Below are 19,616 nucleotides of genomic sequence, written 5' to 3'. Positions count from 1 at the left end.
GCATGTCTTGTGATACTAAACATGACGTCCTCCGCCCCAGAACGTTTCCATCGTTCCGGTTTTGGGGTGTGACATTAAGGGATTGTGACAAGTTAATCACATGATGATTATAGGCGGTTGAGTTGAAGCTGTGCGTTGGGACTTATCGGATCTTATCTTGTTAGTTCAGCATTCACGAGAGGTGAGTCTCCTCACCATACCAATGGGTCTAAGATACGAAGGCCGGCCCATTTTATAATATGTGGTACACTAGCTGAAGTTATATTATGAGGCATCATAAGTGGTTATGTGCTAGGGAGTATGCTAATTGTATATGTGGTATGTTTGTATGGAAGACCATGGGAGAGCCCATGGCACTTGGACGTAAGACCATGTGGAGATCCCATGGCTTTCCTACCAAAGACCATGGGAGTGCCCATGGCAACCGGATGTAAGACCATGTGGAGAGCCCATGGCTTTCCTACTAAAGACCATGGGAGAGCCCATGGCACTTAGGTGTAAGACCATGTGGGGAGCCCATGGCATCCTGGAGTAAGACCCTGGGGACGAGCCCACGACATCCCTATATGTTGTATGCATGGCTTATGTGGTTTATGTAGCTTTTATAGCTAATATGATTATGTGATTATGTGGATTGTGTGGGTTATGCTCTGGGGAACTCACTAAGCGTTAGCTTACAGCTTGTGGAATTGTTTCAGGTACATTTCAGCCTAAGGGAAAGGGCAAGGCATGATGACGCGGCATGCACTCTATCTCAGGCGTTTTTATGGGACACTCTGATGATTGGAATAATATTGTTATTGTTATGAATTTGAAAACAAATGTATTTGAGATTTTATGGTTTATGGAAAATGTTTTTGACTATTTAAAAATGAAAATTTTATTTTGAAAATTGGGTTGTTACACGAGCCGATCTAGATAGGACAAACAAGATAAAGACTACAAGAAGTTCCTGGAGCATATCAAGGCCCTAAAAATCAACATTTAATTCATTGAGGCGGTGGCTCAAATGCCAAAGTATGAAAAGATCTTAAAAGATCATCTTACCAATAGAAAGAAAATGGAGGAGGCATCTAAAGTGATACTAAACGAGAATTTCTCAGCCGCAATGTTGAACAAGTTGCCAAAGAAGATGGGGGGCCCGAAAATTCTAACTTTGCCATGTCAATTCGGGAATTTGGCTACAAGTTATGCGTTGGCCGATTCGGGAGCTAGTGTCAATCTTATGCCATATTCATTTTTCAAGAAGTTGAATCTTCCAGAACCAAGACCCATCCGCGTGTCAATCCACCTAGGAAACAAGACGGTGACGTTTCCACGAGGGATATGCGAAGATCTTTTGGTCAAAGTTAATAAATTTATTTTTCGTGCAGATTTCATTGTGCTAGACATGGAAGAAGATCATCAAATCCCAATAATTTTTGGAAGACCTTTTTTAAGCACCGCTCGAGCTCCAGTGAACGTAAGAGAGTCTAAACTTACTCTCCGGGTAGGAGAAGATGCCATCATCTTTGGAGTAGATCGAGCAATGAAGCACTCAAAGTTTAGTGATGATACTGTTTTCTCGGTGGACACGTTTGATGAGTTGTTGGAAAAAAAAACTAGCGAGTTGGCAAGAAGATAATTCAAGGGGTTCATGTTCTTATCAGAAGAGAATTTTGATGTTAAGAATGACCTAGAAGAGTTGGAGAAGTTGCTCGAAGAAAGCAAATATGAAGAGCTTAAATGGACTTCTCAAGAACAAACACGACGTTGTGAGGATATAACCACGGCGTGTTTAGATCAAAAATCGTGATCTGACAAATCAAATGACTACACCACGACGTGGTTGACTGATGTACACACCGTGGTCAGCGATCAGAAGACAAAAGTAGAACTCAAAACTTTATCAGAACACTTGGAGTACGTTTTTCTGGAAGAGGATGAGCAAAAGCCAGTGATCATGCTTCTGATCTTACACCAAACGAAAAGGAAAGTCTCATATAGGTTTTAAAGAAACGAAAGAATTCCATTGCTTGGAAGATCGCCCACATCAAAGGAATTAGTCCTTCATATTACCCGCACAAGATCAACCTAGAAGAAGGAGCTAAACCGGTAGTATAACACCAAAGAAGATTGAATCCAAATATGCAAGAGGTAGTCAAGAAGGAGGTCGTCAAGCTCTTAGATGCCAGAATCATCTATTCCATTTCCGATAGCCAATGGGTGAGTCCGGTACAAGTGGTACCAAAGAAAGGAGGCATGACGGTAGTGACGAATGAGAAGAACGAGCTCATACCTACAAGAACGGTAACCTGTTGGCGAGTGTGCATCGATTATCGCAAACTAAACGATGCTGCTTGCAAAGACCACTTTCCTTTACCTTTTATTGATCAAATGCTTGAACGATTATCTAGTCACCATTATTACTGTTTTCTAGATGGATTTTCAGGGTACTTCCAGATTCCCATTGACCCAAGAGATCAAGAGAACACAACATTCACTTGTCCAAGTGGAACTTTTGCATATCGTCGCATGCCTTTCGGTTTATGCAATGCACCGGCCACGTTTCAATGATGCATGATGGCCATATCCCATGACGTGGTCGAGAAGTTCATAGAAGTCTTCATGGATGATTTTTTCAGTTTTTGGTTCTTCTTTTGATGATTGTCTTACTAATCTTGATTTGATGCTTGATAGGATTGATTTGGGAAAAATGTCATTTTATGGTGAAGGAAGGAATCGTTTTGGGTCACAAAGTTTCCAAATCGAGGATTGAGGTGGATCGTGCCAAGATTGACACCATTGCCAAGCTACCTCCACCAACAAAAGTGAAGGGCGTTAGGAATTATTTAGGGCATGCAGGGTTTTACTGCCACTTTATCAAATACTTTTTGAAAATAACAAGGCCTTTAACTCAACTACTCTTAAAAGACACAACATTCGATTTTTCTAATGAGTGTTTAGAAGCTTTTAAACTTTTAAAAGAAAATTTGACTAATTCCCCGATCATCATCGCCCCAAATTGGAACTTACCTTTTGAAATAATGTGTGATGCCAATGATTTTGCTTTGGGAGCAGTCCTTGGACAAAGGGTTGACAAACACTTTTAACCCATTTATTATGCAAGCAAAACACTAAATCCGATCCAAGAAAACTACACCACTACTGAAAAAGAGCTAGTGATCGTGGTTTATGCATTTGATAAATTTCGTCCCTATCTTATTATGTTAAGAACAATTGTATTTACTTACGATTCTGCTATAAAATATTTGTTTTCCAAGCAGGATGAGAAACCAAGATTGATCTGATGGGTGCTTCTACTTTAATTATTTGACATCGAGATTAGGGACAAGAAAGGAATGGAGAATGTAGCAGCCGACCACCTTTCCAGATTAGAAAACCCAAAAAGTGAAGAGATGGAGAACATGGTCATTGGAGACGATTTTCCGGAGGAATACTTGATAGTGGTAGTGGGCGAAGAACGTTGGTATGCAGATATCGCCAACTTTTTGGCAGGCAGCTACCTCCCCAAGGGGTTAACTCACCAACAAAAGAAGAAGCTTTTCTCAGAAATCAAATATTATTTCTGGGACGAGCCCTTTCTTTTCAAGAGTTGTACGGATGGAATCATTCGAAGATGCGTATTTGGAAAAGAAATTAGTGTAATTTTGAGGCATTGTCACTGCGGACCTACAGGAGGACATCATGGGGCTCAATACACAGCCAAGAAAGTATTCGATGCAGGTTTTTACTGGCCCACAATCTTCAAGGATGCAACTACTTATGTGAGAGAATGTGATTCATGCCAAAGATCGGATAATATTAATTTCAGCACGGAACGAGATGCCCCAAAAGAGCATCCAGGTTTGTGAGGTATTCGATGTTTGGGGAATAGATTTTATGGGGCCATTTCCAACATCTTGAGGGAACAAATACATTCTTGTGGCAGTCGACTATGTTTGAAAGTGGGTGGAGGCGCAATCACTACCCACCACTGATGCTGGAGTGGTTGTGAAATTTATAAGAAGATAATTTTCTCGCTTCGGAATGCCAAAAGCACTTATAAGTGATCAGGGAACCCATTTTGCCAATGAACAACTTTCCAAGGTGTTACAAAAATACGGGGTACACCATAGGTTTGCAACACCATACCATCCTCAAACAAATGGGCAAACCGAGATCACAAATTGGGCATTAAAAAGAATTTTGGAGCGATCGGTTGGGAGCAATAAGAAAGAGTGGTCGGAAAAAACTCGATGACGCACTTTGGGCATTTCGCACCGAATTCAAGACACCAATTGAGACTACACCTTATAGGTTAGTTTTTGGAAAGAATTGTCACTTACCGGGGGAACTCGAGCACAAGGCGTATTGGGTTCTGAAGACACGCAACTTTGAACTAAGCGAATTGCGCACTAATTGGCTTTTGCAAATAAATGCCTTAGAGGAATTGAGAAACGAATCAAACACAAACTCGTTAATCTAAAAAGATAAGACGAAAAAAATTTCATGATGCAAGGTTGAAAGGAAACAAGGAGTTTGAGGTGGGTCAAAAAGTCCTCCTTTACAATTCAAGGATTAACCTTTTTCCTGGAAAGTTGCGAACACGTTGGTCTGGGCCATTCAAAGTAAAGCAACTAATACCACATGGAGCCATCGAGCTATTCAATGAAGATGGATCAACCTTCAAGGTCAACGGGCATCGAGTGAAACACTATGAAGAAGGAATGCCAAGCGAGGAGAGAATAGGAGAAAGCATGGATTTGGAGGAAGCCGCCACAGCGTAGGGCGGAAAGGAGTCCACATCAAGACTCCTCAAAAAGAAGCGCTTGCGGGAGGTAACCCGTAATTTGAGTTTGCATTTTTTTTCATTTATCTTTTGTTTTTCTTTCTTTCTTTTATTTTGTTAAGGATTCTCATTCTTTTTCTCCTACTAATAAATGTTACTTGACGGCAAGCAAGACTTAAGTGTGGGGTGTGGTAAATTATTTTATGAAAAAACAAAATAATTTTTGTGTTCTGAACCACAAACACGGTGCGGCTGAGCTGTGCTCACGCCGTGTTTGGACCAAGAAATACGATTTATCGAGGTTAATCCATTAAACATGGCGTATTTGTCCATAAACACGGCGTGTTTCATTTTCAGTTACCAAAATTAGAGAGTTTTAAACGCAATCAGAATGGTTTTAACTTTAAACCCTAAAAAGAAAAACGTTTTTCACCTTTCACCAAACCCTCTACACGCCGAGTTTTGCCCTCTACAACCTCAATCTCCAATATCATCTGTTTTTGCTTCAATTCTTCAAGAAATGTATGATTTTTCAACTCCTAATCTGTTTATATGCATGTATACATGGGTTTTAAGCAGCAATTTTCTTGTTAGAACAAATTTTAGGAAAATTTCCATGTTTTCTAGGGTTCCGGATTTTGAGTAAATTGGGGTGTATTGGTTCGATTTTCATGTGAAATCAAAAGTATAAGAGAATATCTCAGTGTTTTAAACGAAGCTTTACACTTATTTGGAGTTAAATTAGTCAAATCTATTACAAATTGGAACTTGACAGCCTAACTGTTCGACAAACACGACGTGTTGTTCTTCAAACACGGCGTGTTTGCCATTCAGTGAACCAATTTTGAAGTATTTAATTTTAATTTCTTTTAGTGTTGGCTTTCTCTTCTGCTGTTTAATGTTGTAGAAAAATGAGGAGGGGTCAATGTGCTCAACAAGATCCACAAGAACTCCCAAATTTGCTGTGTTACAACTTCCCCGAGGTGGTTTCTCCTACAGTGTTATTGGAATGGAGGAACAAGTTAACAAAGATGAAGACAAGGGAATTTTATGTGGCCAATGAAATCAATTGGGATTGTGTAACAACGTAAATTTTCAAACAATTTTTCATTTTTAAAACATAATTCATTCATAACAAAACCCATTGTATCACATAATATCTCAATGAACAACCGCAGAATCTCAAGTACATAAATCTTCATCAGTGTGTACAGACCATGCCGGCGCCTTCCTGCGATCCTCGCTAGTACCTGAAACACATAACACAACAACTGTAAGCATAAATGCTTAGTGAGTTCCCCAAATACCACAAACAACTCATACGCCTTTCCAGGCCATAACTCTGTGGGATCTTCCGATCCTAGCGTCTCAGGGGACTTCCGTCCCGAATCCCGGTAGACCTTCCGGTCCTACCCGTATCGACCTTCCGGTCCGTAACCTCCTGACCTTCCGGTCCATGTCATCTTGACCTTCCGGTCCATAACATCTTGACCTTCCGGTCCTTATCATACATAACACATACATATCACATAACAGCATATAGCACATACATCTCATAGCATACAAGACCTTCCGGTCACACATAGGTACCCTTCCAGGTACAGTATAGTGAGAAGACTCAGCTCAATGAAGTCGGATAACTCTCGTGCTCATCGTCCCCACCTAGCCTCCTCCTATCATTTAAATAACATCCCCGATCAATACTCTCTCATAGTCTCATCTCTAAAGATTGGGTAGAAGGCCATTCTACCCCTCCCTGAACTCTCTTGAATCAGTCTTGACCAGAACCCTAAGGTCAACGAAAGTCAACGGTCAAACTTTGACCCGATTCGTCGAGTGCACACGGGCGACTCGGCGAGTCCATGCGGGTCCTCTGAATCCTTCTGGCATCTCTTGGCTCGTCGAGTCATCCTTCCACTCGATGGGTTCCTCCTGTCACGAATCGTGGGGCAACCCCGACTCGACTCGTCGAGTCCACTTATGAACTCGGCGAGTTGCTTCCATGTTCATACTCAAATGACCTTCTAAGGTCAGATCTGCTTCTCTAGTCTATAGATCTGACCTTCCCAAGCATGATAATCATGTAAAGGTCGAATCTTGGTACACATGCAACACACCCAAAGCTTCTTTTGGTGAAATAACCACTAAAATGGCATCCTAGGCTCATAACTCAAAAGGTATGGCATAAAGCAGAGTGGTAAGGACTCTATGGACCTCTTAAGGTCCAGATCTATGAACCATCTCGTCTTGGGACCTCACATAATCATATTTAACTAAAAGAGGCATAAAGAAACCTCTAGATTTCACTAGAATCATTATAAACACGAGAATGGCACAGATTGTTACCTCCAACAGCTTCCTCTGATAAAATAGAAGTGGATCCAAGCTCCTCAACCCGCTTAGCTTGTTCTACCTCCTTCCTTCTTGCTAAAACGCACAAGAAATGGTGAATTAGCCTTCCTATTGCACCACAAACGATCTCTCTGCTCTCTAGGGTTTCTCAGGGGTGAAGTGGCCGCAAATGGAGGCCATAAAGGCCTTTAAATAGGGCACAGACCCCGAGAATTAGGGTTTCAATCCACAGCGCAGACTCGTCGAGTCCATCCTTTCCGACTCGTCGAGTCCGTTCATTAATCCAGTCAGCACACGCGATCCTACTCGACGAGTCTACGCCTCAACTCGTCGAGTCCCTCCTCATAACTCAAAAAGAAATACTCAAATTGTCATGCCTGGAAATCCGGATGTTACAATTCTCCCCCACTTGAAATAGATTTCGCCCTCGAAATCGCTCCTCAACCACATAGATAGAAACCAAACACTCGAAAAGCAACACTGAGAGGAACTCCAAAATTGGAACAAAACCGGTCCCTCTAACGCTAAAATACCCCTTTCTCACCTTCCCAGAATCGGGGAAACTCTAGTGGCCTGGCCTGCCGCCAGACCGCTCACTCACGTTATCACCATGATATTTGCTTTACAACATCAAACCCTGATAACTCACTGCTCCTCTGGTTCTCACAAGACAAAATCCGACAATCGGCTACCGATCACTCATACCAACGTACCAAAACAGTCCAAATCACGCCCCAAGGAACGAAAGGGTTTACATCCCACCAGGGCTCATCCACTGAACTACTATCAGAATCCATCTGAACAATAAACTTTCAACATCCTGTTCTCTGACATAAGAGAATCATGCTCGCACGGAAGTCCTCATACATCTAAAATCATAAACCTCAGCTACATCCCTCGTACCCCTTTTTAACACTGAGTACCAGGTCTGATCTCGACCCAACAGTTGAACCTCCAGGGTCATCCATTGCATTATCCCAACCGTCTCCCTGGTTTCCTTCTTACTATAACCATATCGGCCCAATGTGACACGCAAGTAACGAAGTTCGCTTAACCCTAAGTGAGTGCTACCTTCCCAACTGAAGATCGACTCAACCCCGACCTCTGTCATCTGTTACTCATCGTTCCACGCAACTTGTGGTACCTCCCGTACCCAAGTACTGACCCACACAGGTCTAAGACATCAGATGACAAACAATACTCCTCAACATGGATCCACCTCAGAATCCAGAATCTCTTCTCACCTATCCAACGCACCACCAGAGACAAACTCAAACTCGGGAGTTTGGTCCGACCCAGAGTTGGAACCACTCGTCCCAACGAAGCACTCAACTCAGAACTCATTTCCCGCAACTCATGCGTAACTCACTTATCCCATTCTTTCGGATTGCAATGACCACACCTTACTAAGAACATAATGATCCCCTAACATTGAGGAGACCCCGATCTCGCCCCTGGCCCGACCACCAGGTTCCCAAAAACTCATAAATTAGGGACACCTCATGCCTAAAACTCTTCTGAGCCATGCTCTGATCAAAGAGTACTTTATCATAACAACTTCTCACTAGCTAGTGTGTACTACGTCTTCCCTTAGCACCACATCAACCTCTCACTGACTGGTGAGTACTACGGCTTCCCACAGTATCACCACAACCTCTAACTGACTGGTGAGTACTACGGCTTCCCGCAGTATCACCACAACCTCTCACTAGTGAGTACTACGGCTTCCCGTAGCATCACAACAACCTCTGACTAGTGAGTACTACGGCTTCCCGTAGCATCACCACAACCTCTGACTAGTGAGTACTACAGCTTCTCATAGCATCACAACAACCTCTGACTAGTGAGTATTACGGCTTCCCGTAGCATCACAACAACCTCTGACGAGTGAGTACTACGGCTTCCCGTAGCATCACCACAACCTCTGACCAGTGAGTACTACGGCTTCCCGTAGCATCACAACAACCTCTAACTAGTGAGTACTACGGCTTCCCGTAGCATCACCACAACCTCTGACTAGTGAGTACTATGGCTTCCCGTAGCATCACAACAACCTCTAACTAGTGAGTACTATGGCTTCCTGTAGCATCACAACAACCTCTGACTAGTGAGTACTACGGCTTCCCGTAGCATCACAACAACCTCTGACCAGTGAGTACTACGGCTTCCCGTAGCATCACAACAACCTCTGACTAGTGAGTACTACGGCTTCCCGTAGCATCACAACAACCTCTGACCAGTGAGTACTACGGCTTCCCGTAGCATCACAACAACCTCTCTTGCTGTCATTAGCCGAAGGGCTCCCACTAGAATCATCGATGATTGACCCACCACTTGCTGTCTCCACTCAAGACTCAAAATTATCCGAAATCCAATGCATTAAATTCGGATACCTCGATACACCACCTAGAACCTCACGACGTCTCGTCTCATCCACTGATCTTCCTGTTACACAACCTGAAATTGGTTGTCTAATCAACTTCTGTTCTTCCCGTGCTGAATAACAGCCCCATCATTGAACCAGAATTTCTTAATCGCTGAACTCACCCTACGAGTCAACCATCTCGAATTCACCATTATGACCTCGAAGAGTTCATGTGCACCCCAAGGTCTCCGACCAACGGCTACTTGCCGTGGAGGCACTCAAACATAACACATGCATTATTTCGCTCTGCTCCTCGTCTCAATCACCAATAACCCTGGCTCATGAATTCGCACCGCCGGTCTCTATATCCATATCTCTAACCATTCTCGACCGAATCTCTGATCCCCTCAATAAAATATCCGGTTCTCCCCCACTTAGGGTTCGAACCATCCCCAATTGGCGTACCAGCAATCTATCACACCGACTGTTTCCACCAGTAATCATCGCACCTACTCTTGGAAGGTGCTATGCAACGCTCGATGATCTCCCGACAGAGATCGAGCAACTCCAAATGCCCTGAAACTCAGATGAAATCCTCAGAACTTCCCACCATGACTGCCTCTAGTCATTCAGAATCTCACACCATTCCATCACCGGACCTCCCAACTGTCCAGTATTAACCCTGACTCTTAGTCTGGAAGTAATGATCTACCATACTCCTCATCATCGACTCCTCAACCAACGTTCCATCACGCCACTTATCATAAGAGCAGAGACCATATTTCCACTCTTAATACCCATCAAAGACAATAAGGGCCACCGCCCTGATATACTCCTCTTGATCGTCCGACGCTGAAGCTAACACATGCCTTACTATACTCAATTAGGGTGTATCCTGGTCCTTGACCATCTCAGTCCCCACTGACGACCTGTTCGAGCTATATCTTTACCTCGCGGCAGACCTACTACCATATTCTCTGGTTGGAGATCACCATCTGTGAAATCCCACAGGGCTCACCCCTAAACTCAAAAACCAAATTCTCATCACCTCTTACGTCTCCCACAGGAAACGGAAATAGCACCACTCGGGTCACAGAAAGTGACTTCTCCACTATCGGCCGGTCGCCCAGCCCAGACCGTATTCTCCCATAATGCACCATCCCTACTCATCCCTGAGTCTTGCGACTCCAACTGGCATATCACCCACAATCCTTCGGAGCTCACTCGATTTCCCTTTTCAAGGGATGCTCCACTAAAACTTGTTCATCAAGGCCTTCTGGCCCCATACTCATTCACCTCTGATCTCAGTGTAGACAATCCCCACAGAATAACCGGTAAAAACCAGAAATACTAACCTCCACATGTCATGGTACTCAAACCGCGTGGCCACCTCTCGATCTGCTATGAATCATGGTACATGCACCATGTTATCTCCTCTTAATCTTCTACGAATCATGGTACTCGAACCATGTTCCCTCTTCTTATTCCACCTCACATCATGGCACTCGAGCCATGACATCACTTCTCAATGCGCTACTTATCATGGTACTCGAACCATGTCATCACTTCTCGATCCACTACTTATCATGGTACTCAAACCATGTCATCACTTCTCAATCCACTACTTATCATGGTACTCGAACCGTGCCATCACTTCTCAATCTGCTACTTATAATCCTCCGGATTAGCCTTCCGGATCGTCACGGTCATCTCGTCGTGAATCATACGGCGAATCTCATCATCGCTAACACCGCTGCTCTCCGATGTGTGTGGTGTACCAACCATGATGTCTCTGAAACACAACACAAAGATACCAAAGACTCGATCGAGTATACTCGCACTCGATCACCCAACCCTACTTGTCCCTTGGTACCCTAAGGATTCTTACTTGGACAGCTCACTGATCCGGTGTTTCTAGTAGTACGGGCCCTATACTATCGTCCACACCGCATCAGTATTCACCCCAAGTCCTCCTCCTAGGATCCCAGATAACAAGTACTCTACATCTCGCTGGCATAGGCTACCCTTCGGTAGACCTCTCAAAAGCTCCTAACTACTACCTACTCACTCTCAAGCATCACATAGCAGCATAAATCTTTCTAGGCTAAGGCATCACAAATCAGGCCACTCTAGTCCTAATATGAATACCTAGCCTACTCTAGCATGCATATCATATCATATCATATCTCAAGGGGACTTCCGTCCCGAATCCCGGTGGACCTTCCGGTCCTACCCGTATCGACCTTCCGGTCCGTAACCTCCTGACCTTCCGGTCCATGTCATCTTGACCTTCCGGTCCATAACATCTTGACCTTCTGGTCCTTATCATACATAACACATACATATCACATAACAGCATATAGCACATACATCTCATAGCATACAAGACCTTCCGGTCACACATAGGTACCCTTCCAGGTACAGTATAGTGAGAAGACTCACCTCAATGAAGTCGGATAACTCTCGTGCTCATCGTCCCGACCTAGCCTCCTCCTATCATTCAAATAACATCCCCGATCAATACTCTCTCATAGTCTAATCTCTAAAGATTGGGTAGAAGGCCATTCTACCCCTCCCTGAACTCTCTTGAATCAGTCTTGACCAGAACCCTAAGGTCAACGAAAGTCAACAGTCAAACTTTGACCCGACTCGTCGAGTGCACACGGGCGACTCGGCGAGTCCATGTGGGTCCTCTGAATCCTTCTGGCCTCTCTTGGCTCGTCGAGTCATCCTTCCACTCGACGGGTTCCTCCTGTCACGAATCGCGGGGCAACCCCGACTCGACTCGTCGAGTCCACTTATGAACTCGGCGAGTTGTTTCCATGTTCATACTCAAATGACCTTCTAAGGTCAGATCTGCTTCTCTAGTCTATAGATCCGACCTTCCCAAGCATGATAATCACATAAAGGTCGAATCTTGGTACACATGCAACACACCCAAAGCTTCTTTTGGTGAAATAACCACTAAAATGGCCTCCTAGGCTCATAACTCAAAAGGTATGGCATAAAGCAGAGTGGTAAGGACTCTCTGGACCTCTTAAGGTCCAGATCTATGAACCATCTCATCTTGGGACCTCACATACTCCAGATTAAACTAAAAGATGCATAAAGAAAACCCTAGATTTCACTAGAATCATTATAAACATGAGAATGGCACAGATTGTTACCTCCAACAGCTTCCTCTGATAAAATAGAAGTGGATCCGAGCTCCTCAACCCGCTTAGCTTGTTCTACCTCCTTCCTTCTTGCTAAAACACACAAGAAATGGTGAATTAGCCTTCCTCTTGCACCACAAACGATCTCTCTGCTCTCTAGGGTTTCTCAGGGGTGAAGTGGCCGCAAATGAAGGCCATAAAGGCCTTTAAATAGGGCACAGACCCCGAGAATTAGGGTTTCAATCCACAGCGCGGACTCGTCGAGTCCATCCTTTCCCACTCGTCGAGTCTGTTCATTAATCCAGTCAGCACACGTGATCCTACTCTAGGAGTCTACGCCTCAACTCGTCGAGTCCCTCCTCATAACTCAAAAAGAAATACTCAAATTGTCATGCCTGGAAATCCGGATGTTATAGATTGGCTTCAAGAAGTGGGATTGGTTGAGGCAATGGACCCTTATTTGACCAAGATTTTTGTGGGGGATGGTGTTAGGATTACATGCACGGGATGGAGAAGACTTTTCCGGATACACGAGCCAATTTATAAGGAGATTTGTTTGATATTATTAGCCAAAATACGGTTCAGAAAGAGGTCTGATATTTTTAACACAAAAAATCTCACATTTTGCTTAGGTAGGGAAAGGCGAGAGTGTAGTGTGGCCGAGCTATCTTGGAGGTTGGGATTTTATAACCAATCAGAAGCCATTTCTGAGGGGTTTGGTGTTTTTCTTGATACTTGTCACACGTCCCTTTCGGAAGGAGTGAACAGGACGGCTTGGTGGACCACAATAGCAAATGGGGTATAGATTTCGGCGAAAGCCCAAGAGGGTGACATTCGGTCACCTATTCACGGTCTCATCCATCGCCCTATCTATAGTACTATAAATATGAGGAAGGACACAAACAAGGTCCCAAATCTTGATATTTTCTTCTTGTGGAGCATTCTTATGCTGGCGGTTTTCTGTAACATCCCTCATTGCGTGGCGGAACTTTTAGCGGAAAGAGCAGGGAAAGACAGTAAAGGGGCACCAATTTATGGGGGTATGTTAATCACAAGGTTGGCTCGGTATTATGGGTTACTTGAAAGGAGGGAAGCCAATTTTCTCACTTTGACGCCGGCCCGTGGATTAAACCGCCTCCTCTACAAATGGGCACACATTGTGCAAGGAAATGGAGGTGGTAATTTTTCTATTCCCGCTGATGATCCGATGGTGCAACCAGAATTAGGAAGGAAAGTGAGGTCATGTCCTAATGACATTCACGAGGATCCCGGTGTGATTCCCAAATAAAATGAGATGCATATGGACATGTACAACCGAGCCATGCGTCGATATCAAGATAACAATGGGCGTGGTTTAAACTACCAAAACATGCACACAAATCTTTTGTTCCAACACTTTCAAATTAACTGGCCGGAGGGATACCCCACTTTGTATCCATATATTCCAACTTGGGATAAGTTATGGCAGGAGATTCAAGGAGGTTTCGGTGGTAATGGAGCAGGAGGTGGAAACGAAGAATGATTATCCTTTTCCATTTTGTTTTTATGTTTTGAAGTTGGTTTAAAGACTATTTTTATTTTCATTTGTTTTATGATTGTTTGTTTGGAATGGTTTGTTTAAACTTCTAGAAATTCAGGATTAATGTAAGATTTTAAGTAAGGTTAAGTTATTTTGTTTTCCTTGTTATTACATGTTTGTTATTTTTGTTTAGATTTTCGCAGAATTGATGTTGAGGAGTGAAACGAATTTTCAAGGCGATAAAAGAAACTAAGTGAGGGGCGGAGTTTTTGATGAGAAAGAAAGATTTTGAGTGAAGATGTTGATCATAATTCTTGAAAGGAAGCATTTTACAGAAGATTTAGAAAGGTGTACTGCATTGGTACCCTTTTTATCCAAAGAATCGACGTTGGGCAGAAAACACTTCATTGGATAAATTACCGTCAAACATGTCGTGGTCATAAATAAACACGGAGTGGTAAGGTCAAAATGAGCGATCCTTCGTTTGGTCAATAGAAGAACATGGTGTGTTGTTATATAAACATGGTGTGGTGAAGGCTTAGTCAACATTTTCTAGTCATTGCTTCCCACCTATTCAAGGCAAAAAATTTCCAGAATTCTTGAGTCCATTTCAGAAGCATTTAAGAAGTACTATTTCCAGTTGTGTTAGGAGATGTCAACCACACGATACGAATGACAACCAATGCGTGGATGAGTTGTTCCCACACCATAGTCAACTGAAGAAAGCAAAGAGACAAAAAATCAATCTCGCCACTTCTATCACAGGGGAGTCTGTTCCTTTTTCTCCCTTTTCACTTATTGATCTTTATTTTGCATAACATGCAATGGGGACATTTCATGAATTAAGTGTGGGGTAAGGGGTTGGTTACATTAGAATCCAAGTATGATTTTTTGAAAAATTGCATTATCATGAAAAGTTGCTAGGTTAATTCAGGAAATTAAGGTAAAATTAAAAGCAATTTTCATTATAAGGATTCAATGATAGTATTGTGTTGGATGATTCAATGCAAACCTAAATGCTTAGTTGAGCTAACATATGTTATAGTGTATTTGTGGCTTCCCTATCTTAGTGAAATCATGGAACAAAAACACGCCCTTGTTTAGTTTGAGGGATGCAATATGTTTAGCATCGTGTACCAAAAGTGTATCTAGAAGAGATTATGTAGTCATTGCACACTAGACTAATACCTCTAACCAATAAAGGTTGAAGTTAAATCCCCTTGCTTGAGCATATGTTTTTTAGGATTTTTAGTTTTGAGTAAAAAAAGTGTGTTGTTAAAAAGAAAAAAAAAAGAGAAAGAGTTGCAAAGTTTGATAAAATCTACAAATCTACGAAGCTGAAGAAATGTCATCAAATATTCAAAGGCGAAACTTGTTAAGTTATTTATTGTATTTTTATTTTCTAGGTTATTTTTCCATATGTATGCTTGGGGGTTGAACCAAAAATACATTGAGGTTAAGAGAGATTTTTGCGGATGGATTCAGAGGGATGCATAAAATGAGCATTGTTCAAAAGAAGAGAGCAAGTGTTTATGAAGATTTTGATTATTTAGGATTAGGAAGGTTCTTAGGAAAATTTAGATATAAATATATGCATTGCGGTCTTGGCATAATGGTTGGGTTCAATTTGGATTATCTTGTGCGGTATTGGTATGTTAAAATTCAACTTTGCTTAGGGGCAAGAAAAAGTCAAGTGTGGGGTATTTTGATATGTGCATATTTAGTCATATCATTCATGCATTTTCTTAATATTTTATGTTGTATTTGTGTCAATTATTGAACAAAATGTACTTAATTGGTTGAAATTTTATTTTGCAGCAGCCAAGACACGCCCGGAAAGAAAAGGAAGCGGAATTGGTGAATGGAAGCAAGGATATTGGATTTTTAAAAAAAGAAGAAATTTTAGAAGACAAACACAGTGTGTTGAAGTGAAACACAACGTGGTGTATTGAAGATCCGCGATGAATTTTTGACTTGCCGGATACACATTTTTAATGAAGAACACGGCGTGTTGGTGATTAACCACGCTGTGTTTCACTGTTTTCATAATCTATTTGTAGATCGTTAAGTTCCTCAACCCTAACTTATGTTGGAAGCTTTTATCGACTTTTGGAGGCCAAAGACATCCTTTGAAAGATGTGGAGTGCAGAATTCGGTTCTAAGCTTGATTTTGAAGAGATCTAAGGCAAATTATCTTTATTCTACTTAATTCCGTTGTTTTAATTATATTTGCAAGAGTGAATTTCGTTTTTATGCTTTTATTTGCTGAAGTCATGGGCTAAAAAACCTACTTTCGTTTATGGTATAGGATCTTACAACTATGTGTCGATCTTGTGGTTTTGGATTATGTTGATTTGATTATTTTTCATGTTAGCTTGTTAAAAGAACCTTATATGTTAATGATAATTATTTTTCTAGTTAATTACTAAGTTAAATGAGATTGTATGACTATCTTTCTTGATTGCTTGAATCTTATAGTTTTATGACCATCAACATTGTAAGACTAGTGTTTTAAACAAAACCTAGGATTAATTAGAAAAGTAAGTGCATTGATGTGTGAGCTATATATGATGACCAACCATATATGAAATTAATTTAATCAACCAATTGAATTAATCACCATTACAAGTCTTGCATGATTCGAACATAATACTAGTAAACTTGTTAGTTTAACCAATTGATCACTCTTTGAATTAACTTGTTTGCTAAAGGATTAGTTTAGTGAACATTAATCTAATCACATTAGAAATTGGTAATTGAGGACACTAATCCATTGCACTTTCCACGAAATCAACCATAGGAGTAAGTGAATCGTATCTAAATGGAAGTCTCTTTAATATTCTTGATTTAAATCATCTTTTCTTCCTTAATTAGTTTTTAATTGATTCCTTGCTAAGTGTTTAAATGATTATTTAAGTTTCTAGTCTTGTAAAACTAGAGAAAACCCTCTTTTTAATCATTGTTTAAATTAGTTAACAGTAGTAGTAATTTTAATTATCATTACTATTCCTTGTATTCGATACCCTACTTACCTGCACTAAACTGCTATTCGATTAGGTACACTGCCTATCGCGTGTTAGTTTTTGTCTAGATTAGTTGGATTAAAACTAGTATATATTTCACGTATCTAAAGGCTAAAAATGATAAATATAGACTAGTTATCTATCATAGAGTATTATTATCACTCATTCTTAGACTAAAGGGAGTGGTGGTGTTGTGCCATTTTATGATTGGTTTGTCGTAAAATATGAATAATCAAGAAGATAATCGTATGATCATGATAATTAAGTGAGTAAACTATATATTGTATAGATAAAGAGATATAAAATGTTAAATGAACAACTCTCATGTCTATGGAGAATATCCTGACCACACTTTCTTTAAACTATTGTCTACATGGTGCACTCTTATAAATGACCACACACCTCCACTTTATATACTAGTTGAGGGAATATGATTTTCATTCAAGGGAATATTATAAACTAACTTTAACTCATCATTATAGAGCATTTCCACCTCCAACAATCTCCCTCTAAATACTCGAAAATGATGTGGGTAAAAAGCAGTAACAAAAGGCAAAACATCTGATTGCTTGTCTGGTGCTGAGAAGTCTCTAAAAATATGAAGTGGTTGTGCTATATTAATCTGGAAATGGAATATATAACATCAAATAATATTCAGATGAACCAACTCTAAGCAAAAATATGAAATCACAATCTTCAAATCTGATCAGTCCAAAAACTGATCAGGTTGACAGTCTGCCCTACGACTGTTGAACTGAAGATCTCAATATCAGATCACACAAAGGCTTCAAATTCTGATCCCGAATCATAATGCACCGAACGATCGTTCGATACTTTGATATCCTTCCTCTATTTTTATTGAGCTCTCTTATATTCGTTTCTTTGAGGGTCATCCGGACACGACAACTTTTTTAGCAAAAACATAACTCTCAAAATAGATCTCATCCACAAGATAGTAACCAAATTCGAACTCCCTTCCTCAAAGTACAAATCAAGAATCATGTGCAATACCATCAAGCAAATTGTTAATGATGAATTATTGAAAATATTAATGTCATTATACGAACTGGGACTACCAAAGTAGGCATGCCAGACTCACAAATCTTGTGAAGCTAAAGCTTCAAGTACGATCGTTGTATAATGATAATTATCTTATGTTTATTGCCCAAGATACGCATCTGGACATATATTCCATATCCAATGCATACAGCCTAAAATTCATAACATCACAGGGAATCCATGCACGTTTGCATGACGAGCATATAACCGTTGTATATCACTGCAAGTAGGACGATGAAATAACATGCTTTGTAAAAGTGTAGGATACTTATGCAAAATCCGTGAAGACTCTCTCATGTAGTATGTGCAGACACCGTAAAAATCTTGTCTAGTGCGTAGGAATGGGTGTATGCTAACATACGAAATACGAATAACAAAGGTTTGTGCATTCTGAACTACCTCTAAACAAAATATCCTTCAAAGAATGTATGTTCATCAAAATAATCATGCATATGACGTTGAAGGGCGTCTTCATATTGTCTTTTGATATATCTTCTATGTCTACGTTGAGCACTACCCTCTTTGTGGCTGATAATAGCTTGTTGTAGCCTATTACGCACATTGATGGCTACTTGTAACGTGGTCTCGAGAATATCATCTAAAGAAGATGATGATGATCGATGATTGATGGCTACTTGTAACGTGGTCTCGAGAACTGTGCGTGTTGAAATGTAAAGGTTTAAGTATGTATCTATACTGGGTTCGAAGAAAGTTTGAAAATTTGAATTTTATAGAAAAATTTTGAATTGCATAAAAAATGATTAGTTTTTTAAAAAAAATAGTTGGTGGAATTTGATTAAAGTTCGGTCAAAAGTCTCATATCTCTCTCTCTCTCATTGGTGAGATATCACATCTGGCTTGGCGAGGCCCTTTGGCGCACGCCAGGGATGTTGTTTAGTGATATGGGCATATTTAGTTATAAAATTCATGCATTATCTTAATACTTTATGTTGTTTTTGTCTCATTTAATGAACAAAAGGTGCTTAATTAGTTTAGAATTTCATTTTTCAGCAACAATGACATGCTCGGGTGGAAAAGGAAGTGGAACTAGCGATTGGAAGCATGGATCTTGGATTTTGAAGAAAGAAGGATGTTGCTGGACAGCTTGACCCCTCGTCAGTGTTTTGATCATATCTCAAGAACCGTAACTCCGATTGACGAGATTCAAAAAGTTCTGAAAACTAGACACAATTTCGGACGACTTTCGTGTTTTGAGAAAATGCTGATTCCAAACGGACTCGACGAGTAGGCCATCAACTCGACACGTCCCGTCGAACTTTCGCGATTCTGGACGCGCTGACTTGCCGTGCACGGGTTTTAAGTGACGGACTCGCCGAGTCGGTCACTGGACTCGACGAGTCACATCTGTTTT

General features: G+C 41.2%; 1 protein-coding gene across 1 annotated transcript; it reads left to right on the top strand.

The window, feature by feature from the left end:
• The first annotated feature begins 1,009 nt into the window (after positions 1-1,009).
• Positions 1,010-1,624, top strand: LOC145157938 (uncharacterized). Its single transcript, XM_079076912.1, has one exon. It carries the CDS (start codon positions 1,010-1,012, stop codon positions 1,622-1,624), a length of 615 nt encoding a protein of 204 aa, XP_078933038.1.
• Positions 1,625-19,616: the final 17,992 nt, after the last annotated feature.

Source organism: Lactuca virosa, chromosome 2 (assembly GCF_052849685.1).
Source record: "Lactuca virosa cultivar CGN04683 chromosome 2, Lactuca_virosa_CGN04683_v6, whole genome shotgun sequence".
Classification (NCBI taxonomy): domain Eukaryota; kingdom Viridiplantae; phylum Streptophyta; class Magnoliopsida; order Asterales; family Asteraceae; genus Lactuca; species Lactuca virosa.
Note: the sequence above shows the minus strand (reverse complement) of the source record. Positions and strands in the feature narration are given on the sequence as shown.